Source organism: Nipponia nippon, unplaced genomic scaffold (genome assembly GCF_047370975.1).
Source record: "Nipponia nippon isolate SJK-2023a ecotype South Korea unplaced genomic scaffold, ASM4737097v1 scaffold_9, whole genome shotgun sequence".
Lineage (NCBI taxonomy): Eukaryota > Metazoa > Chordata > Aves > Pelecaniformes > Threskiornithidae > Nipponia > Nipponia nippon.
Window position 1 is genome coordinate 9,081,037 of NW_028262413.1, and position 23,099 is coordinate 9,104,135.

The window sequence follows — 23,099 nt, forward strand, 5'->3', positions numbered from 1 at the left end:
AGAGTTGTAGCACCTACCTTTGGCTGCAATAAAATGCCTTGCGTAAAAGGCTTTGAACAAAATTCTTTCCAAATACCAAAGTAGTCCACTGAGAATAAATAGAAATGTTTTCCATTCTCAGGAGAGCGAGATCCTAGGGGTTTTTTTGGTGGGTTTTTTTTTTTTTTTTTTCAGGAAAAGAAAACCACTCAAGTTGTCAACACTAGTAGTCACTTTTTTTGGTGACCTTATATTTTAAATATTGTTTATCTAACCTTGGACTTCAATAAGTGACGGATGTTTGTTCATTTGATTTAAAAATCGTGACTTAAAATATCTATGGGAACTGTCACAGAAAGCTTTGCAAAAATTGGAAAATGGGCCCTTTTGGGGAAAGAGCAAGAGTTGCAGATTCTGCCTCGCTCCCGGCTCCTTTTTCCCCCTTGCCCCTCTTCTTTCAGCAGCTCTGGAGTGGAGCGCTGGGAATACAATAGCAGCCACTTATTTACATGGAGGACTGCGATAGGGAAATGAGTCATTTGAAAAGGTATTTTGCAATTTTAATCAATTTTGTTGCTGCTTGCCAAGAAATTAAAAAACCTGCCCTCCAGGAAGCGTCTGCTGTCTGTGGATGAGTAAGTGGAGGCCGGCTCGGGGGGGGGGCTGTGCTCCCGAAATGGATGGGGAGCACTCCCATAGACAGCTACCATGAGATGAGCCCAAGTCTCCCCAAATTGCTAGGAAGTCCTTTTTGACCTTGTGAGCCCAGGATTTCTCCTGTCATTCCCTCCCTCTGCCCTCAGGCTGTCGAGCTTTGTTTGGGAACATCTTTTCAGAGCAGCGACACAAGGGCAAAGGCTAATCGATGTCAGACATCCTTAGAAATAATTTTTTCCTCCCCAATATCTCCTGCTGCAACTGGTTTCCTGCTTTAGTTTTGAATTTGCCACCAGTTTGTGTGAACATTTACGCAGAAGGTGTCATGCCAGGGTTTGCTGCAGAGGAAATTCTAAAATGTTACACCAAATTTAGCGTTTCTGCAGAAGGAAACTGTCATCTTCCAGCCGAGGTCATGGCTGGAATTGTAGCTGCTTCTTCATCCCTCTGCTCCCAGGGGTTTCCATCTGCCCTCCCCACCCTCCGCACTGATGCTACGGATGTGCCCAAGTTCAATCTCAGATGTGTTTATTTAGATTTGATCCAATTTTTTATTTTTGGCAAAACACAGAAACCAGCTGCTGAAACAAACTTAATTCCTGTTTATTAGAAAAACTCAGCTAATCCAAACCCTCATCCCTCTGTAGCAAAATAGAAGAAAATAGCCCTGTTCCCTTGGCCATCCCCTTGTTCAGCTGCAGACAGGGTTTTCCTATTGGAGAGACTTTAATTGTCTCCTGCGATGGCAGACTGCCCGCCACTGCACCCTGCGCCTTTGTGCACGCGGGATCGTACGTCGTACAAGTGATGCAGTAAAAGCAGGTATCATTATGGCCCGTAAAATGGGTCTGGGCTGTACCAAAACAAAACTCTCCAGGTCATCACACTGTGCCAGTGTACCTGAGAGTAAAGGTCTTCTGGTCGTTTTAAGTTTACTCAGTTTTATAGGAAGAAAGAAATAGTAGTAATAAAACATCTTCCAGACATGTTGTAAGGAGATCTTTGAAGTTCTAGATTAACTGTGCCAGGAAGATTACTGAGCAAGGCACTGATTTTTTCCCCCCTCTCCATTATTGCTTAGTTGCATATGTCGCAAAGTAGGATTTACAGTAACACAGGCTCCGTTTTGGGAGCGTTAGAGGGAGGGTGGAAATAGGGAGGCAGGGAGCTCCTTCTCGTTTTATTAGAGACTGACATATTTGTTCCCGAACCAAAAGCGGTACCGCTGTTAAAATCTAATTCAAAATTAGAGAAGAAACACCAGCCTGGACGAGCGAGCTTTGTCTCCCCATGTCCTTGGGAAGGGAAGAGCTGTGCACGGCCCCAGAAGGGTGTGAGACGGGACAGCGGCAAAGCCTTACAGAGCCCCTTGCAAGCGCAGGGATTTGCTCTTTCCCAGGCTATTGGGGAAGTGCTCCCGGCGTCCCCACGCAGAGGGTGTGGGCAGGCAGGGACCTCCTGTCTCAGGCAGAGCGGAGGGGAGAGCCCGCTGCCCCCCGTGATGGCGCCACGTGGGTGGCCTTCGGCTCAAGAAGAGGAGGAGGAAAGAAAAATGTGAACAGTGGCAGTGTTTAAATGCAGGCTTTAAAAACAGCTGATTTCCACGCACCTAATGAGTGTGACTTGGTTTTTTTGAGTGTTAGGTCATCTTTTTTGAGAACAGACTGAATACAGCTTTATAGAAGATCAGGGAAGAGTTGGTCTGAGCCTTAAAATACAGAGAAGCCAAGGAGGAATGGATGCTCTGCTTAGGGGAACTGGGAAGAAAGGACCATACTTGCAATGCAGGTAGTATAACTGATTTGCAGGCAAAATGTCTTTACCAAAATGATTTGTAAAATCTGCCCAAATCATACCCCAGTCTTCATGGTTGCACACGGAGGGAAGAAGGTCTCCCTCTCCCAGGAGGACGGAGGCAGAGCGGGAGGCGACAGGGCGCTGACACTCACCTGCCATCTCCATGTGAATTTCCCCAAAACTGGGGCCGGGAGGGCACGTGGCTGAGTTCCTCCAAGACCTGGCTGTTACTTAAGCCAGGGGAGCCAAGGTTGAGCAAGATGCACGTCTGGTAGCGAAACTGCAACTTTCCAGCAAGAGCAAACACTGCTAACATTTCACCAAACGGACTTCAACCTAAAAACTAGAATATACAGCGAATCGGTGAACATCGCAAGCGGACAACTGCGCAAGTCTGCCATGATGTAGAGGTATGGGGACAGGAGAGCAGCCTGCAACTTTGTAAGGAGGAGAAAGGAGCTGGGATGCTGGTGGAAACATAGGGTGGGAAAAAAATAATTTCCATTTAAATAACTGAGGATGGTTTAATTAACGAATTAACGCCCGCGGGGTGGCTGGGTGCTGCTGCTGCCTCCCGCTGCGCCTCGGCTGGGGGCGGGGGGGGCGAGGAAAAAGACGGGGGAAAAAGGGAAAAGCAGAAAGGCGTGCACAACCCGGAGGAGGTCTGGTCCCTGTCCCCGTCTGCCGGGGCGGGGCGGGGTGGGAGCCGGGCCTGTCCCGCGTGGGGCGGTGCGGGCGGCTCCCCCGCCCCGTCCCGTCCCGCCCCGTCCCGTCCCGTCCCGTCCCGTCGCGGCGGCCGCGCCGGCGCCGCGCTCCCGCAGGTGGGTGCTGCCGCGGCGGGGGTGCGGGGTCCCACGCGTGTCCGGGGGCTGCGGCCCGGCCTGCCTTGCGGAGGGGGCCCCGGGGGGCTGGGCACAGGCGAGGGGTCGGAGCCGCCGTTTCTAATCTTACCCACCTCCACGGGGCGTTTCTGGCCCCGTCCCGCTCTGCCCACAGCCCCGGTACAGATGCCAGGGAGCACCGTTCCATAGCGCTGATGTTCTTTGCATTAAATGCCAACGCGAAGCGGCAGGGGTGGGGTGTGATATTAGAAATAAATAATCAGCTTGAAGCTGCGTTGGGGTGATGCTGTCACTGGACACTGGGGATCTGGGGGCGCAGCATCTCCGGGACTGACTCTGCGCCTTTGCACTTTGTTTTTCAGGGCATCCCAAGGAGCGCTGGGCGGCTGCTCGCACAGCCCGGCCATGTCACGAGCCCCCGGCCCGCCGGATGGCGGCTGGGGCTGGGTGGTGGTCTTCGGTGCTTTCATTTCTATCGGCTTCGCGTACGCCTTCCCCAAAGGCATAGCCATCTTCTTCAAAGAAATCCAGGATTTCTTTGGCACGTCCTATAGCGAGATCGCGTGGGTCTCCTCGATCATGTTGGCCACGACGTACGGTGCAGGTGAGTAAACCTGCACCAGCCCCTGTGTTGTAAAAGCAGAAATAAGCCAGAAATTTTCGCTCCAGCCCAGCGTGCAGGGAAAACAGTAGCGTCCGTCTGCACAGGCGCTATCAACAGGTTTATTTTCTGATCGTATTTCCAATGTCATTTATGGAAACAAGTCATATCTGGAGCCTAAAGGGGCTAAGGGGCAGTTTTTCAGAGGTAAATTGTTGTTGGTTGGGATTTTCAAACAGGCCTGGTGCCTTCCGAATTTGTCACTGGGTTCAGCGGGTGCAGGCGTCTTTTGACCCCTCTGGGTGCCTTTTGGACCTGTGGGAGACTGCAAATGCCTTTGAAAATGTGGTCTGTGACCAGTTTGGTGCTGACAGCCCCTTTGTTTCCAGCTGAGTTTGCAGCACCTTTGCTGCTTTTCAAAATAGGGCTCATTTCACTAACGTGGGCGCAGTGTTACGCGGAAGCCTTTATAAAGGGGTGCCAGTATCCTCCGCGCCCCAGAGGCTGAGCTGCGTGGTGTGTCCCATTGCTGCATCCCCTTCCCCGGCCACGCTGCCAGCCGCGGGCTGTGTTGGGGGATTTCTCTGATGCCACAAACAAAACGTGGCCTTGGCCCTGTCACACAGCACCTCTGTTGCCCCAAAGGCAGGCAGCACCAGCCCTGCTCCTTGTACCCGAGTGGCGAGGGGACGGGCGAGCTGTTTCGAAGAGACACTGGCATCCTCCTGCCTTGCTCTGACACAAGTTGGTAACTTTGCACCCGAGAGGCTGTGAAATACCAGCGTGGGCTAGACCTGGCATGTTGCTGAGGGTAGCAGTGGTGGTCCCCTACCCAGAAATCAGAAGATTACCTACAAAAGCTTTCCGTGAGCATCAGTGAAAAAGCCCTGAGAGTAGGCTGATGTGAAATAGCTGGGTCTGGGTTTCAGCCAAGGGTGAGTGTGAAGTAGAGCAATAAATGAAGTAGCTGCTTGTTTATTGTGGCAGCTTGTAATTACAGCAATGAAATTGCTAGAGTCGATCATTCTTATCAGTTGCAAAGCAGTGCATATAACTTTGCTTCGTTTTTATGATTTTGATACCACTTTCATGACTCAATGAAAAACTTGGACTGCCTTTGACTAAATCCGCAATGGGAGGCAGACAGGAACCACGCTCTGTAATTGCAGGAAACTTCATCAATATTTATCCTGACTATTAAAGCAATTCTGAAAATATTCTTTGTTTTTAAAAACAAATATTTTTTTCCTTAATAATGCACTGTAGTGCTTTTTGGAGAGCGCAGCTGGTAATGAAGGTAAAGATGCTTTGGAAAGCTTTGTAAAGTGGAAGCGATGCTTGAATCAGAGCCTGTTGTAATCCACTCTATTGTAACCCACTGCAAAGGCTTGGTCCCACAGAGAATAGCTCTGCAAGGGCTGCGTTCCTATTTGAGAACCCACAAATGGAGCACTTCGAGGGCAAAACCCAAGCAGTGATTTAGAAAGAGAAATCCTCTGCTCAAGCCAGTGCCGTTGTCCCAGGCCACCCCCTTGGCCTCCCTGATGGGATGCTGAGCCAGAGCCCTGGGGAGCACTGCGGCTTTGAGATAGATTTCCACTGGGGCTTGTTATTAAATGCAGAGAAAAGCACTTTTGCCTCAGCCCAAGCAATATCAATAAGCAGTCTGCAGTGCAAAGGGAGCAGGGGGGCTGAACAGGAGCAAGTAGATTGTGGTGGGGGAGGGAAACACTGCCATGGGGAGGCAGGCCAAAGGACCGCTTGTCATTTAGATGCTACTTAAATGCTGTTTTAAAGGGCTAGGGTAAGTTATGTGGAATGTCTCTGAAGCAGTCAGGTGGGGAAAAAAAAGAAAAGTAGGCAGCCTATGCCTTTGGTGTGTTCAGTTGCCTACAGATCAGTGTCTTGGAAGCTGCATGGTTTGGAAGTCAAAGAGAGATGGCTAATATTTGGTACCGAAAGTATGCAAATGAGTGGAGGCTGCTGTAAATTTGGTGGTCTGGTACTAAAATTAGGACGTCACTTGTTGGGAAGGCTGTGGTTGGGGTTTTAATTCAGGTCAATGTGCTAAATGTGTCCCATGGAGACTAGGGAGCGCTGCTCTCCCTGACGGCTGGGTCCCTAACATGTTTTTTTCTGTCTTCACGTAGTTCAGGGCATCTTACAGTGCAAGCCTTCTTCCTGGGGAAATGCTGTTTCTTCCATTGCACTCAGTCTTGGGTGGATGTTAGCTGGGGCTCAAGGCACCATGATGATGATCTTATGATTTCAACCACCACCCACAGTGAAGCAGTGGGAAAACCTGCTCTGCCATGAGGTGGGGCGAGACCTTGATGGAGCAGCCCCAAAAATCATGTCCCTTCCGCCGTGTGCTGAAGCGATATCCCATCGCCTGTCCCGTAACACTGCAATAAATGCGCCAAAGTAGTTACCTGTAGGTTGGGGGGCTCCCTGGCTGCCTCTGTGGGTTGTTGCCAGCTCTGGTTTGTCTTCCAATAAAAATGTATCCCCCCACCCTCTGGTATGGAAGAGATGCTTTGTGCCTGACCGTGACCGAGTGAGGAACATGCTCTGCAGATTAGCTCTGCGCCTGGCAGTGCCTGAAGTTGCTCACAGGGGTGTAGATGGGGGGGCTTGAGCTTCTCGGGGTGCAGGTCACGGCTGATGAGCCGGTGCTGAGGCGGGTGAAATGCTGCTCTGATCACCTCTGCCTTCTCCCGTCTGCAGACTTTCCAACCCACTTTCTTCTCTTTCTCTCCAAGTGTTCAAGCCAGTGCCATGTGCTCTGTACCTGGGATGCTGGAGTGGACTTTTATCCCAATTAACTGAGTGTCTCCTGCCTTTTTGCAAGGAGCTTTAACTTTATCTTCCCTTATGCTATTGTACGGTAATATGGGGGATGATACAACTGGGCACTGTTAGACTTAATTGCAGGAGATTGTACCTTCTACCTTCCCACTTGTCTTGCAGTTGCTCAGAGTTATGTCCATTTAATAGTCCTCCCCTCCTCTGCTCTGCTCTTGAGTAAGATTTATGCTTGTTTGATCATCCCTCTTCCCGCAGCAATCCAGGTTGGGATGCTGAGTCGCTCAGTGGCTGCAGACAGGGCCGCAGTGGGAGTTTACAGAACATGGAGCAAATGAAACACACGTGCCCAAGAGCCTATTTAACACATCTAATTTGATTGACTGGGCATTTAACACCAGAGCAGGTTTGACTTATGAACTACTTCAGTGATTTGGAAATTCTCATTAGAGGAACGGGGCGCTGGTTCCTGTGAGCTGCCAAAGTCTTGCTCTGCTGCGGTGCCTGTTAGAGCTGTTAGGATGCCTGTGCAGCAAAGCTTGATGTACTTTGCTGAAAAACTAGAAAATAGTTTAACACTGGATTTTTCCTAATCTTTTCTGAAAAGAATAAATTCTAAAAATGCCAAAGTCAGCTTTCAACATAGTCCTGAGTAACTAGTAGAGTTACTAAACCAGGTAATTATTGCCATGGCTTGTCCACTCCTTCTCCTCCTTTCCCAAATCAGCGGCGAGGCAGAACTGTCACAGCCTGCGAGGAGGTGCAGGGGTGGCTGGGCTACAACCACACAGGTACCACGCGGGGTGCACTGAGCGTCTCCTACGCGAGGCCTCAGGCCCTGTGTCCTGGGCGGCCGGAGGGGCCAAGTGGTGCCTTTGCTGGTGTCAAGTGTGGGCATCACAGCACAAAAGGAAAACCCCAAACTTGCCTCACCTCCACCCTTTCCCCCTGCTCCAGCAGCGGTAAATGGCCGTGATTTGGAAGGTGGCCACGTAGATCAAAAGCTTTCCTCAAGAGTGCACAGGCTCCGCTGTTTGCTCAGTTGGCTTCAGGGAAAGGCTGCAGCATTGCTGTCCCCTTCCTGGTGTTCGGCCACATCTCCGGGCTGTGCTGTGGCTCTTGGAGCCAGGATTCAGGGCAGCGAGGCTGGCACCCGAGCACAGGGATGTCCTCCGTGAGGACTGACCCGGCCGCCCTGCTCGGCTCCCTCCGTCCCCTGGAGCTCAGGGCAGCCGTGCCGCCCAGCGCCTTGGCAGGGTGCGGAGGGTCTGATGCTCTTACTGACAACAGCTTTTGTTTGCAGACATCCTCAGGAGACTCCCTCATTTCCTTGGCATGCTCATTGGTGTGGGGACTGGTTTTTAGGCTGTGCTGCTTACTGTGTAACAGATCTTATGTTTGCATTTCGTAAATAATGCAAATGAAGCGTATTTTCTGGAAACGCGCACATGAACTAACCCAGACCTCCACCGGAGTAGCTCTGTTGACTTTGACAGCATGGATGCAGATTTACAGTGACCACCTGAGGCTTTGGCTTGTAGAACCAGAGCAGTGCCAGTTTTTCAGACTAAGACTGAAAAATCAGCAGCCGAGACTGTTTCTGCCCTTCGGTTTTTGCTTAATTCCCCTAGGAAGCTGTTTTACACCAGCCGAGGCTCTGGCAATATATGTTGCAGAAGTTTTAATGTGTCTTATCCCCCAGTTTCTTAATCTGAACTGGGTTGCAGAAAACAATTCTATCACTGTAATACAAGTAGTAAAACAGATTAGTGTGCAGTAAAGTGGATAGCCTGGACTTTATGATAGGGTACTTGTAGTTCTCACCAGTGTTCATGTTCAGCAATTCCACGTTTCCAGTTGCGGAGGGCAAACCGGGAGGTTGGTGAGCGAGGAGCACAAGGAAACATTGCTTTTCTCTGACCAAATCCTTCAGGGTGAAACCCTGTCAATCTGATAAAGAAGGATTTCTGTTTTACAATGTTTCTACTTTTTTTTCTGGTCATGGGCGAAGAGCTCATTCCTTATGCCAAATGAGAAAAGTGTTGCAGAGCAGAGTCATTGCTGGTTGTAAAGAAAAGGAACCAGGATCTGTCCATAAGGGACCAGGGGAGATGCCACCATCCTTCCCTGAAGGTTTCTTCAGCTGCAGCTCAGCTCCCAGGTATCAGCCTCTGGGGGTGACAAGGACACACCAACATTGTCAAAATGTGGAGCATTGTAGGGCACCCATTGTGCAGCTGCATGTCCTTGGCAGGGTTTCCTTTTGCAAACTGCCTCCTTGGACTTTGCTATGCCAACACAAGACCAAGGCTCCCAAGCTCTTGCCTCATGGGCAGGGATGGGTTTTGTTCAAAGAGACAATCTTAAATAATATAATTGCAAAAATGAAAACCTTTGGCCTTCGCGCCTCCTGACTTGGGCCATGTGCCTGCATCGTGTTCACAATACCAACCTGAGCTGCCCTTTTCCCATCTTTAAGGGTGACACATTTCAAGCTAGGCCACAGATGAGTCCCCAGAGATAACCGTCACCCAGGGAAAGCGGGAGGCAGTTGAGCTCCCAGGAAAGAAAAGATAAGCAATATTAATTTGCTAGTAATTTAGTTGCCCTATTCAGCATCTGGGGAAGCAGCCAAACATTCTAAAAATAAGAAATACTGATGCTACTAATTTAATAGCAGCAATGTTCTTATAGCTATTACAGTCTCCTCTAGAGCTATAGGAGAGGTAAGGATTGTGGGAAGAAGTAATGTCCTTTATTACAGCCGGCTGTTAGAGTTTGAACAATGAGCCAGCTTTCTGGCACATGTGCCAGAATAGAATAATTTAATACCTGGGACAGTATCTGCATTTTCAGGGTTTTTTTATGGTGACTGTGTGGCCAAAATGCTCCTTTCATCATTGTAATGAAACAACAGAAGTCATCTGAGTGAAACTCAGAGTCCAGATCCTGACACAGAGTCATTTCAGCTGATTAAGCTTGAATAACTGGGACTAGAGCAGGAGACATCTGACCTTTTTTTCCCCTCATTTTGAAGAATCTCTACTCTTTCTTTTGCAATTGCTGTGCAGCTAAGCCTTCTGCATGTTTGTATACAGTTTGTAGATGTAAATATGTGCTGCTTCCGTTGTCTCTTAATACATAAAAAGATAAGTTGCATCAGGACCATACATTGCTTTTATTCAGTATGTAGTGCAGTGGAGCCTTGCTCTCAGTCTCGCTATACGCTGCTGTAATACTTCCCCCAAAATCTGCAGGATGCTGTTCTCACAGATCCAAACTTCTATTCAAATTAGGGAATCGCCTTCTGTCTGTTTTGCAAAGAGAGGAGCAGAGCCACCTTTCGCAAACACAAGAAAAATGTTTCTGAAGTAAAAGCCTTATCCTGAAGCCAGCCAGTATTTATTACTCTTGTTATCTATTATTTATTGTTTTGTAATTGGATTAAATGTCTGAAGATTTAATTCTGGAGATGCTCCACAAATGAGTCTTTTCTCCAAAGAAACTTTCTCCCAGAGCTTGTAACTGCTTAATAGAGCATCTGCTAAAGCAGCAAGGAAGAGATTGGGAAGTTGAAAGTCGACCATTGACCTTGAACATTTAATCCAAAATTTTATAGCTGTATTTTATTACACTGCTAGCATGATAAATTGCAGTGACAGGTTTAGAAAGCACCTTACAACATGCAGTGGCGTAAAGCTATATTAATAATGAGTTTGATTCTGCAGTTTTTAACTTAATCAAAACTGCCAATGGTCTCTTCTGGTCTGGTACAAACTTCATCAAAACCTTCTCTGCCTCCAGAAGACCTCACCCAGGGCTCTCCAGCCATCTCAAGTGCTTGCAAATAGTTGTGAGGTACTGCAGCACTAAAAGGGGAAACTGAGGCACAGGAAGGGAGGTGTGGGTGTTTTTCAAGGACAAACAGTAAGTGGGTAACAGAGTCCAGGCCAGGCCTCAGGAGGTGCAAGCTCTCTGCAAGCCACTTTTGGCTCAGACATTGCCTGATGGACCACAAGCGCAAGGGCAGGACGTGCCCTGACTGGTGGAGGCTTTAACTGCTAAAAGCTCAGTGGCGGGGGTGCCTGACAAAATTGTGCATTGCCCAGCATTTTGCAGTAAATTTTCTGTGTGCGGAGTCCCAAACGGCTGGGCAGGGGAAGAGAGCTGTTTGCATGAGGGCAGGTTGCCTGTGTGCAGCATCCGATGGGGCCGTTGTCTGGTTTAAGAAATAATCTCTGCAAGGCATGTGTCTTTTTGCAGATACTGAGCTCACATGCTGGTGCTACTGGTTTCATCCCCGGCTGCTGAGAAATGAGCTGCCACAGCATGTGCTGGGGCTTTTTCTTATTCTTTAAGAAACCCAGAGCCCCAAGCCTGTAAGTTCCCACATGAGTGGCTTCACTCCTAAAAAGCAAAGGGGTTATCCTTGTGCGTTATGCTTGGATAGTTGCACTATGGGATTCCAATCATTTTCTATAACTTGGGCTTAGCAGAGAAATAAAAGGGTCAGTACCTGGGCACGGTTTGCATTCGGAGATGCTCAGCCCATACGGATGCGGTGCGGATCTGCGGTACGCAGCCAGCTGCTCCCTGGTCTTTCCAGGAGATCCAGCACCTGTGTCCTCTGGGTCCTGTGTTGTGTCTGAGCACCCCATGGGATGCCTCCGTTACCTGAGGGTGTCTGAAACGGCACGAGCGCCTCCTTATCAGCCCTTAGTGCTGAGCAAGGGTTACAAGAGAGGAGGGAAGGACAGGCGATATTTGCAGTAATTGCCTCATGTGTCAGTTCTCTCTACTTATGTGCTTACAGTGTTGGTTCTACAAAAATTCTCAAGTAGGGCTTTCACTAGGATTTCTGTAGGTATGTGCTTTTCCACCTGGATATTTTGTGTAGGCTGAAACAAAAGGAATATCTCTGTTTATCCACGGTGAGCATCCAGCATCCTGCCATCGAGGCCAAGCCCAGGCAGGTTCTCCCTGTGTACCTGCGGCTGAGCAGCCCAGTGCTGGGCATCATCCTTCTGCTTATTGTCACCACCTCTTGGAGTCCCACCAAGAGTCAATCAGCCTCCCCATGTCATTGAAACAATCCCCGCGGTAGCAGCACCATTACGATCATGGATTTTGTTAAGAAGGCCAGGTGAGGAATGATTTGATTTCTGTAATGGATGGGGCTGCAGATTCATATACTTCTCCTGACTCTCAGAGAGCACTCAAGCCCTACAAGGTCACCACGTATGTGCTTATATTTTTTATTTTTTTAAATAGCCCTGTTCTACTTATGAGCGATAATAGCACTATAGGTTTAGGTGAAATATTTCTGTGTTCGTGGACTTGATCACAAAGCTTTATCATTTCGCCCTTCATTGGAGCTAGCAAGGTCACCAGGCAGCAGTAATAGAGATGTGATAGACTTAATAAAAACCGAGATTAATAAGAAATAGGAAGAAGAAAGTGAAGAGTTTTGGTTTGGGGGTTGTTAATGCTTCGCAGACAGGTGTTAAGCCCAGGAACAAGTTATAATCCACTCTCTCAAGTGAAGTTCAAACATATGAAAGCTTCTTCCCCCGGTCAGTAGAGCATGTGTTTTGAGTGCTGCCATAGGAAGGAGTGCGAGAGCTTTGATGCCTGTCTCGCATCATTGCAGCTTTTCTGCCCCTGAATGGCTCTCCAGCATAAGTGGTCTCTTGGTCAAATTATGTAGGGCTTCCAGGAGGTGGACAGAGCTCTCTGGAGAGCATGGCCAGGTAGGGGCCAATTTGCTTGTAGAGCAGTGTGTTAAGACCAGTAACGAAGAGCTGCTGATCTCAGGGAATAGGTGTTTCAGCTGCGTAAGGAGCTCATGTTCTGCAGCTGGACTTCAAGTGACAGAAGGGATAAAAGTCTGCAGTCCTGCCAAAGCAAAAGGTTAGCTAAAAAACTCATGGGAAAGAAATTCAAAAAACGTGAAGTCGTGACCTTCTGAAGGTCAGTGGCTGTGATCTGCCATGTGGGTGAGATCCAAACCAGCAGCCTGCGGAAACCACTGAGCGCAGGCAGCTGCGTGCTCGGCACCTGTGACGCCATCCCCTTGCAGGAGCGGTTATTTAATTGCCTAAATATGAAGTGACATGAAGGACCTTGGCTCCAGCCCCAATTTTGGAGCTGTTGGCCTGTGGCTTCTCCGTGCGCCGCAGGAGCAGCGCGTGTCAGCTGTGTAATCTGGAAATTGAAATGCCAAATCACTGATCAGATAAGATTGCTGGATAAGGAAGAGGATGCTTTGTCTTTCTGAAGCTTGGGCCTTGTCTGCATAGTTTTCCTTCTTTTTTTAACATCAGAATGCTGCTGTGGCAAATGCATGTATTTCTGATGGGAGGTCAGGGTCCCTGACTTCCCAAGGACGTGCCTGGTGGGTGCAGGGGAGGGAGGGCTGCCATGGCTTGGTTTCTGCAGCAGATCACTACACCCACTGCCTTCTCAGCTAGATTTGGTGCCCATCCTGCCCAGGAGACCCAGCACCACAGAGCCTGGACCGATCAGTTTGATGACCGAGTAACGTGTGTCCAGGGAGTTTCTCCCATACTTGGCTTATGCATCTCACAGGGGTTGTGCTGAAACTGCAGCCATTACCCCCTTTAATGTACAGACCATTTTCCTCACCTATGAGGAAGAAAGAGAGGCAGCTGCTGGTGACTGGTTAGCTGTTGGAGCTGCTGTTGCATATGCTGGACTTCAGCCTACTTATTTAAAAATGATTCTGTGCAGTGCAAAGTAATACTAACAAAAGACATCAGGGCAGTTCAGGGGTGGACAGGTCTTTTGAAGCTGCCTTTTGGGGTCTGGCAGAGGGGTATTTGATACCATGGCTGTCACCTGGGGCATTTGCTCGCTGCTGCTTGTCCTCCAGCACCAGCGTGCATGGCCGTCCTGTCTCCAGCAGCACTGCCTGAGGAAGAACCAGTTGTGTGTGGACTCCTCAGCCATTGCAGGTGCAAAACAAACCATCTGAACCAAGCAGTTGAGGCTATTAATACACTGTATTATTACCAGGTACCAGCAATTCTTCTCCAATGGTGATCTCGAGCAGGCACATGCAGGGCTCATTTAACATGGGTCAGCTGGTGAGCAGCAGTTCTCCAAGCCCTGGTGACAAACACTTAAGAGCATGAGCCACCCAGATCCTGGACCTTGGACTACTAGCAAGGCAAAAGACTGAAAGGTTGCAGGTTTTAACCCTCTCATCCCTTTCCCCCTGCCTTTGCGTCTGTGCCCCATGTTTTCTCAGGCCACCGCTCTTTCAGGCCATGCATCGTCACCAGGTGCTGATTGCTGCTGTTGATCCCCTCCGCCTTGGGAGGCTGGTGGATTCTGGCAGCGTGTTAATAATGCGGGGGCACTTGCTTTCGTTGGCGGGGTAATGAGGAGGTTGCTGTGTTACAATGGGCTGGTACCCTGGTGAATAAATTATGAGGCCAAAGGCAGTGTCGTTATTCCACCGAGGGAATGAGATTATTACTGAGGAAATTGCAGGCCTGCTCCTGTCGTTGCTTTACTACTAGTGTAATAATAGACTTTGTTTTATTAGTATAAATGGTTTCCCCCGCTTCCCTCCCAGCTGAGTATGCTCTGCTCCTTCTTACATCCCCAGTGACTCCACATAGTCAACGCCAGTCATGTCATGCCGAGTTCCTTAGTATTATCTGTGTTTTCACAGCAGTTTGGAAAATATTAACTATCTGGGCAGTTCTTTTGGTGCTGACCAATGTCCCTGTATAGTAACAGCTCATTAAAGCCACTTGTCACTGTGGAAAAGTGGGAAAAGCTGAGCTGCACGTTGCAGCCCCGGTGATGGGGGCACTTGGTGGTCCAAACCTGCCAGCACTGGGGTCCATGCAGTGGAGTATTTTTAAAGTGTTGCTATTTTATCATCTGCGTGGCCATCAAACGATCTTACCAGCAGACATATAATGTTTGCAATGGCTCTGTGCCACTTTACACTGCCAGAAGGCCAGTCTTGTGAAACCTGAAAAAAACCCACGTTGCATGGAGGCCTGTGGGTTACAGGGTCGGTCTTTCAGGGTCTCAGCTCTCAGCTGCTTCTCTGAGAGCTCTGCACAGGAATATTTCATCAGAAATTCATCTAAGCCAGGTTCCACTGAAAAGGGGGAAAACTGTTTATGTTAGCATTAGGTTAAGTTAAAAAAAATGACAAACCATACTTTACAAATAAGAGAGATATATATGGTCAGAGGTATGGGAGAGAAGAATGTTTTAGTCCTTATTAAAAGCACATTGGTGTTTTGCACCAACACTGGAAGTTTTGCAGCTCATAAAAAAATTCATAAGGCTTATTGAGGAAAACAGAAAGGCAATTCAGGTGTCTATTTTTTGAGCGCTGTCATACTTGCAAGAGTTTAAGCCAGTATGGATTGATATTTCTTGTTAAATGCCAACTCTGCATTATGATCCTGTCTAGGTCATAGTTCAGTGGCTCAAAAAGAATAAATGACAAGATGGCCTGGCTTTGTGGAGGAGAAGAGAGGAGAGTCCAGGGTATTTTGCATTTTCTTTATGGTTTTACAATCTTCTCTTCAGGGTCCTTTTCACTTCTGCAAACACAAAACTCAAGGTGAAAAGTAATTGGACAAGCTAACAAATGAGTTAGGGCTTGCTTTATTTTCCCACTGGCGAGTTCCTGTGTTTTGCTTGCCACCAAGATCAGCTTCTTTGACATGGCCTTTCATGTACCAGCTAACAATGAATGGAAATCTGCCACAGGTATGAGAAAAGAGAGGCTTTATACAGGACAGGCACTAAACCGGCATGATTTATATGGGCTGAGGATAGTGCTTTACATTACATCAGTCTTCCAGGAGTGCCATGATCCCAGCAGCATCTTTAGGGGATATTTGGTGCAAACAGTTGCTCTCCATACTGCAGAGTTTTACTGCGGGCAGAACCCCCTTTATATGTGCCCTGCTCTGCAAGGGCTTGGGATGTAAAATGAGGCATTTCTGAGCGGGCTTTCCTTGCTCTTACCCAGGGGATGATGGCAGCTCCACTGGAGAGCGTGTGGCCCAGCAGTGCCCTGCGAGCCAGGGCAGGTGCAGAGCCGCAGGCATGGCTCGGAGTGAAACCAGCAGCAGGATGAGGCTCAGCACCCCCCCGTGTCGTGCGCTGTCTCGTGTCATCCCCTTGCGATGGATGATAAATGATGGCTGCAGCTGGAAGTTCGTCAGGAGGGAGGAAGCCATTTGCTGGGTTGTGGAAGGGGCTGCCTTGTTTCCTAAGGCTGGATGGGTGGAAATGCCACCCCTTCCCACAGTGAAGCACCAGCTGCTACCACCCCTGTGCTGGCAGGCTCATCCTTGGGATGTATTGGGGTGCAAGGGGCGGGGGAGGGGATTAAATTTTACTTCTAATTTCCTCAGAAGTTGCAATGCTGCCATGGTGATGGGATTGTGGGGACAGTGCTGGCTGGGTGACACTAGCCCTGGCTGCTCCAGTCCCTGAGAAGCCATGCATCGGGGACACACTCAGCAGCTGAGATGGCTTTTGCTCCTCATCATGACTTTTCAGAGACTTAGACGGCGTTAGCGTGGCTGCTTCTGCAAGGTCAAGCCTGGCAAATGGCAGCTTTCTGAGAGCTTTGCCAGCTGTTTCTCTTGCCCTGTCCTCCCCTGACTCTGTAAATTAAGAGGCAAAAATCACCCTGACTCCTGTTAGCTTCTCCCACCGCAGGAAGGAAGGATGATTTAGTTTGGATGCCAGGACAGGGAGATTGTGGTTCCTGCACGTTTTACCAGGCAGGTATTAGTAAGTAAAGGTGCCTTGGGATCTAAGCTGCACACGTTACCATAATTGGTTTCTGTGTGGTAATATACAGTATCTTTATTATTTTCATGGAGGCTGAATAACTGGTAAATGACAGGTCCCACTTTTCAATTCCACCATGTTTCCAGGGGCTGTCACACTTTTAATTTTTGCAATAGCTGCAAGCAAAGCAGTAATTGTGTTTCCTATTTCCCACAACTGCAGTGCTGGCTTTGTTGTTGTTCCCTGTTCTTAATTCCTCTGCCGTGACTTGAGCTATTTGATGTTTTCTGAAGCTTCCCAGGACACTGCTGTTAAAGTTATCTAATGTTTGATAGCTAATCAGCCCCCTGTGAGAAATACACTATGGGTGGCATGTGGCAGAGCAGGGCAGGAGAGGTGTATTTAGATGTGTTGGGTGTGATGCTGATCACTGAAGACATCTGGGCAGGGTGAAGGTGTATGCATCTGTGCTTTGTACGCCTGCCCAAATTGGCAGGGTTTGCGTGCTGAAGTGTGCACAGCTATGTGACATATTGCGTGCGCCGGTTTCTGCCGAGAGATGGGACAGCTTTTGAAAGGCTGCTCCATTAAAGCCTATGGACGTTTCTGTAGGTCCAAATGACTTAAGTGGAAGTAATTTTGGGGATGTGATTTTGCATTTGCTTCAGTGCATTTGAAAGGTCTGCTCAGGACTATTACAAAACCTTCAGCCTATGAGCAGCAGCTCAGGGAAGTTTGGTTTACCAACTGTTGAGGCCTTGGGTTGGATTCTCTGGTGTCTCGTAAAGTGTAGGTCTAGCTGGTGCTTTCCCTGCAGGTTGAGTGTTCATCAAGGCCTTCGCTGTGGATTCTCCAGTGGCTGGAAAGGTTTAGTCCAGGTGCTCTGCTCCTGTTTTTCTCCTCTGACTGGCTGCACTTAGTACCTTAGAGGTCTCTGACCCTCAGTCCTATGTGGGTGAGGCTGGTCAGGGAGATCAAATGCTGTCACTGACAAGTGTGGGCTGTGATCCTGTGTGCTGCGCTTCTTTAGCAAAGCAGGCTCACAGGGCCTGGACTTGAGGTTTCAGGCTGTGAAGGAGAAAGGCTTATGTTGCTTCTGAAGTTCCTCACGGTTCCCTGTGAGCTCAGCCCAGCCCAGAGAGATTAACACCTTTGAGACCACAGCTCTCCCACCCAGACTGGCAAACAGGCGGGACTGATTATTCCCCCGTAAAACTGATAACACTGGTTATAGCAGGTGAAGGCTGTTTGCTGAAGGTCATGCAGACCTGCTGTAAAGCATTGCTGAGAGATCACGCAAGACAAAAACAGAGAGCAATTGTGCTCTTGTGGCTTAATAAGTGATCACTGGGAAGTTGGGATGTGGTTGAGGACACTGCACGTTCATGGAGGGTGCTCCAGGGGCACAGGAAGGCTGCTCTCATTTGTAAAATCAGTGGTTGGGCTACGGACCTTTGCTTTCATCTACTCCAGCCTCTACCTGGGGTTGTCCCCGTAGCCGGGAAGGAATTTGCTGTCATGGTCCAAACCCATTCTTGCTGATGGGTGAAGCTGATACGACAGCTTATGGACTGGAGCGAGAGGGACGTGGATCCATATTGCCCTTCTCCTGAGCTGGATGCTGCAAGAGAGGGACATAAGTGAGCATTTTGTTTTACTTCTCATAGCAGGGGCTTCTCTCCTCAGGAACTGCCCCGAATCAGAGCAGGAGAGGAGCCTTAGCAGAAGTCTTGTGGGCTTTAAATGCTCTGCTCCATGGTACGACATCCTGTAGTTTTAGGGCTAATGTGAAAGCCCCTTCCAGTGGGAGGGGTGATTGAAACCTCATTTTCTTAGTTGAGTAATTAGATTGATTCTGGAGAAATGCGGACATGTGGAAAATTGAAAAATGGCAGAGTTGTGTGCCCTTAGGCTGCAGAGGAATGTGTTGGTGACTTTCCGAGGAATGCTTGTTCGATCTATTGAATTAGAGGACACGCTGAGACCAGCTCAAGCATGATGCAAGTCCGAGCCCTGACCAGGGGAAACTCAGTGAGAAAGGGGTCCCTTTCCTGCTGTGCTGATCTGACCTATATATCTCTCTCCCCAGAACTTCTCATTGAATTCTGTAGTGCTGTGTGCAGCAAAAGGATGCATGCGTGTGAATCCCGTTACAGGATTAGGAGAAAAAACTCTTCATGTAATTATACGCTTACAGAAATGTTAATTGAATGGTGCATTCGATGCGACCAGCTCACAGATCCCGCAGTTACAGGGATGCTGTTAAGACTGTGCTTGTGTGTATCTTGTTTGTGAGTGTTTTGACCTTAGACATCTAGTGGAAAGTATTTTACATGTTACAGATGTAACAATGGGCTTCATTCCCTAGATTAAACCAGTCATACCTACTGTTTTTTATTCTTGCACATTATAACAGCTGAGAACTTGTTCGGATGCTGTCAGCCATGCTTGAGAGGATATTGGGGTTTTTGGGTCCAGCTCCTGTGCCATGGTTTGCAGGGTCTGGAAAGTGCTCTGGCACTATTTCTGGCTGAGATTATTTAAGCAAAGGTAAATATCCTACCAAATGGCTCTGCAGCGAGGTAGATCCCACAGTGAAACTCTTCAGAGATGCCTGTAAGCTTAAAATACCCCTTTCCAGTAATCTGTACATGGATGGTGCGGGCTGTTCGTAATGGCAGGAATGAAGGCAAACAGGCACACTGGGCTCCAGAACACCATTGCTGTGTGCTGAGTAGCACCAGAAATAGTCAGGGAAGATAAGATACTAAATGCTGCCTGTATCCCCCTGCTTCACTTCCAGCATCATTTTTGCAGCATTTCTGTACGGGGTTTTTGAGTAATACAGAATCTTTTCCTTACATCTCATACCTTGACTTCTGGACCGCTCTTTCCTGCTCAGTTTGCCTTCTCTCGTTCTGACTTCTCAGCCTGGTCTAACTGCAGAGTTGGCTCTGCTTTGAGCTGGAGGTTGGTCCTGAGACCTTCAAAGTCCCTCTGACATATATTATTCTGTGATTCTGATTTTTACTGGTCCTCCAGCTGGTTGAGACTACTCTACACAAGACCTCCCTTCTTTCCTCCTCCGCCCAAAACTGCTGGCATGTTCCACTTCCTCAGATATAAAGGCTTCCTTTCAGCGTGCACAGTCTTTGTTAAGCCATTTCCCTCTTTCATAATTTTGCACTTTCCTGAACCACCTCTTTACATAAATGCAAGACCAAACTGGTTCTTTTGAGCTCCAGCTAATCCATCATCCCAAACTGTTTCTACCTACATAGACTGCTATTAAGATTTAATTAACAACTGTTCTGCTCAAGCTTCAGTCGTGGTCAGCAGTATTGGAATTGCATTAAATAGAGGCATTAAAAATGCAACAGTATTCATGATATCAGCCTCATAATATGAACCACTGCTTTGTGTGTATAGTTTAGCATCATCATAAATCAAGAAGCTCCTGTGTTGGGATCATGTGTTCACCCGATTTGTTATTGCCATTTGCCTTCTCTGATGACACTTTACAGTCCTGCGGGCAGGAGCTGTCACCGACTACACAGCCACTGTGTGGCATGGGACATGCTGCCGTCTCCACACAGTGCAGATCATCTTTCTCTTTTTCCATTTTCTTCCTGAAGTCACCCTAGAAGCTGTCAGTAGGACCTCAGGGGCACTGATATTGCAGAGTTTTACCTGCTTTGTGTCAAACATGCCCTTCTGTCAGAAGATACCTACCTCAAGGACCATTTTGTACTCTTCCCCCAGGTCCCATTAGCAGTATCTTAGTAAACCGCTATGGCAGCCGACCTGTGGTTATATTTGGAGGCCTGCTGTGTGGCATTGGGATGGTCTCAGCTGCCTTCTGCACCAGCATCCTGCAGCTCTACATCTGTGCGGGCTTCATTACAGGTAAGAAGAAAGCATCTCCTGTCTGCCCACGCTTGAGGTTCACTTCTGATGGCTTGGGGCATCCACACTTGGGCACCTCAGTCAAACACAATGGGAAGCTGGTGAGGTAAAAAGCTGGTGGGACAAGGGCCCTGGCTTATTAACTGCTCCAGATGAACTTTAGCAAAGAGCATATCCCCCGCTAAGTGCTTTGTTCCTGGCTGAACATCGTGTGCGGGATCTTAGCAGGGGATGTGCTCTTTGCAGATGAGTGCTCTCGGCCAGAGGCAACAGTGAGGATGGCCATCAGTGCCCTCAGCTCTCACTGAAGCGAATGCAGGTTGACTGCGCTCTGCCCAGGGCAAGGCAAGCCTTTTGAGATACTAGTGCCACTATGAAGAAAGCACCTGTGTTCCTATATTACTGTGCGCTGTCTTCCCTCTATCAGATACATGAAATGAGATTTCAGGGGTTTGCTTTAGTTTACTTGCCCTTGGCCTGCTTGTGAGGTTAGGAAGTCCTTTATCTGAAAGTAGTAACTACTGGAGTTGATTGATAATATGCAATATTCTCCCTATTGAGAAAAAAATAAAACTGTATTTCCTTATTGAAGTTACAATTTGAATTGTCTGTATTGAAATATGAATTTCCATATCGGAAACTCAAACAGGAGAAGGCATAGGCTCAGTCCAGCATCTTTAAATCCTGCAGTTGCTGGGTCATTGCTTTTAAAGGTAGATGTATTGGAGTTCTCCACCTGTGTGAGTATAGATGCTTAATTGTAAGCATTTTTGTTTGATTATTTTGGCTAAGGTACAGCCAATGTTTCTTTCAGTGCAGCTAGGACATCTGCCTGAAAACATGACACAATGAGTTCAAAATTGGCTTTTGAGGTTGCAAGGTGTATGTTTTAATGAATGTTCCCTATCTCTCTGTAGCCGCATTAAGTGTTGCTGCTTTCTGAACGTGAAAAGTCCGAGCTCAACATTTAAAATCTGTAAAACCACCCACTAGCAAAGTAAACTGGGACAGAAAGTTTGTCACCCTGTTCTCCTGCACCAATATTGCTTTATTAAATCTGTACAGTAGTGAATAAATCCCTATGCAGGATTCCCTCTCTTAAACCTTACTCTTTCTAAGAAGAGTCACTGTAGTTAGATGAAACTGTGTTATTACTGAATGAATAAATCTTGCAGATTTCTTGAAAGGAATTCCAGAAACAAAGCAATGAGAAATAAAAATAACCAATGTCTCTCATGGATAAATTCAGTATTTATCGATGCATGAGCTTGCATCATTCTCTGCTAAACAAATGTCCTCTAGCAAGTTGACTAACGCTAGATTAGCACATGGAAATCATAAATCCTTTGCTAAAAATATATGCATTTTGGTGAGCAGAAGGGCTCAGGCAAGGAATACTGCTGTAGGAAGGCACCAACTACTATTTTCAAAGGTACTTGTCTAAAGATATGCTGGGAGGAAATTTTGTGCCTAACCCCAATGGGCCTAGGATTTATGAAGACCCTGTTCTTTTTTCATCCCTGAATATCTTTGCAAATCTGGTCCGTTGCCCACCCCAGAGGGCTGATAGTACGAGCTGTGCTCAATGCACACATGTAACCCTTATGCCAGCAACAGGGTACAGGGGCAAACTACCCCCATATCTCCTCATCTTTAATGCTGTGATGTTTCCTCAGAGCAAAGCACATTTTGTTGTGTACGTCTTTTCCTACTGCTTCCTGAATGAGGGCAGCTGTATGGATGAGGTCTTAGCTAATAACCCATCATTTCCAGGCACGGTGTGCGTGTGCTGGGGAAGGAATATTAATTTGACAGAGAAGGGAAGATGCTTGTAATCCTGCTAACATGCTTGATGCCTCTAATTATGCTTGCAGTGCTTTCGCTGGCCAGGCCTAACATGGAAGCACTCAAGGGCAATTATGAAGCTGCCTGCTCATCACGCAGCTGAGACAGCATTACTGTATGAGAAAAGAGACTCCTGTAAAGGCGATTTGCAATGACTGTAAAGCAACCTGTAAACATCACACTCTTTCTAGCCTCCTTCCTACTAGCCTGAAAAGGAAACAGACTGATGTAAAAGACTGTGTTCATGTAATTTGCAGGGATGGAGATAAAAACAAGATAGTTGGTACTAGGAGGTCCCTGCTAGAGTCCTGTGCCTGTGGCATATTAATAGAAATCTCTCCAGAGGAGCAGAGCGGGTAGTATCTGTTTACGGTGGAGGGATTAGACACGGCAATCTCAATTGCTTTCTTGGTTATGTCTTTTTCCATTTGTATGCAATGCAGGGGCCAGGCTTCGCTGTCGGAGGCACCTCTGAAGCAGCTCTGTCCTTGATGGCACCGAGCTGTGGGCTGCACGACACACTTTGCATACACTGTAAAACCCATGTTCTCTTCTTCACTTGTTCCCCTATAGCACTTAGAAAAAGAAATGGGGTTTGCAAGCTGTCAACCTGGATAGATGCCAGCCTGGATGCATTAAATAGGTGTTTAGGCATGCAACCTCTCCAAGTCTGAGGTGGTAGCAGCAAATTTCAAAGCTAAATACAAGGCAATAATGACTGGTCAGAGTTTAGTTCAATCTGTACCAATTAGACTGCCACAAAATAAAATGAGATCTAGGTTGAAGCATACTGAGTAATGAGACTGGAGTCTTTGCCTCAGCTGTTAATGTTGAGCATTGAAATACCTGGTAGGATCTTCCCTTGC

General features: G+C 47.8%; 1 protein-coding gene across 3 annotated transcripts in view; it reads left to right on the plus strand.

Moving 5' to 3' along the window:
* Positions 1-23,099, plus strand: part of LOC104016997 (monocarboxylate transporter 2) — a 42,883-nt gene that overhangs the window by 11,554 nt on the left and 8,230 nt on the right. Inside the window, exons 1-3 of one of the 3 annotated variants that reach the window (XM_087743755.1) lie at positions 2,749-2,843; positions 3,638-3,879; positions 20,245-20,388. In XM_087743755.1, coding sequence (XP_087599881.1) covers positions 3,681-3,879; positions 20,245-20,388 — 343 coding nt within the window. In that variant the 5' untranslated portion in view covers positions 2,749-2,843; positions 3,638-3,680. Of the gene's footprint in view, positions 1-2,748; positions 2,844-3,200; positions 3,255-3,637; positions 3,880-20,244; positions 20,389-23,099 lie in introns of those variants that run through there. The other 2 variants (XM_087743753.1, XM_087743752.1) reach the window with 2 other exon arrangements.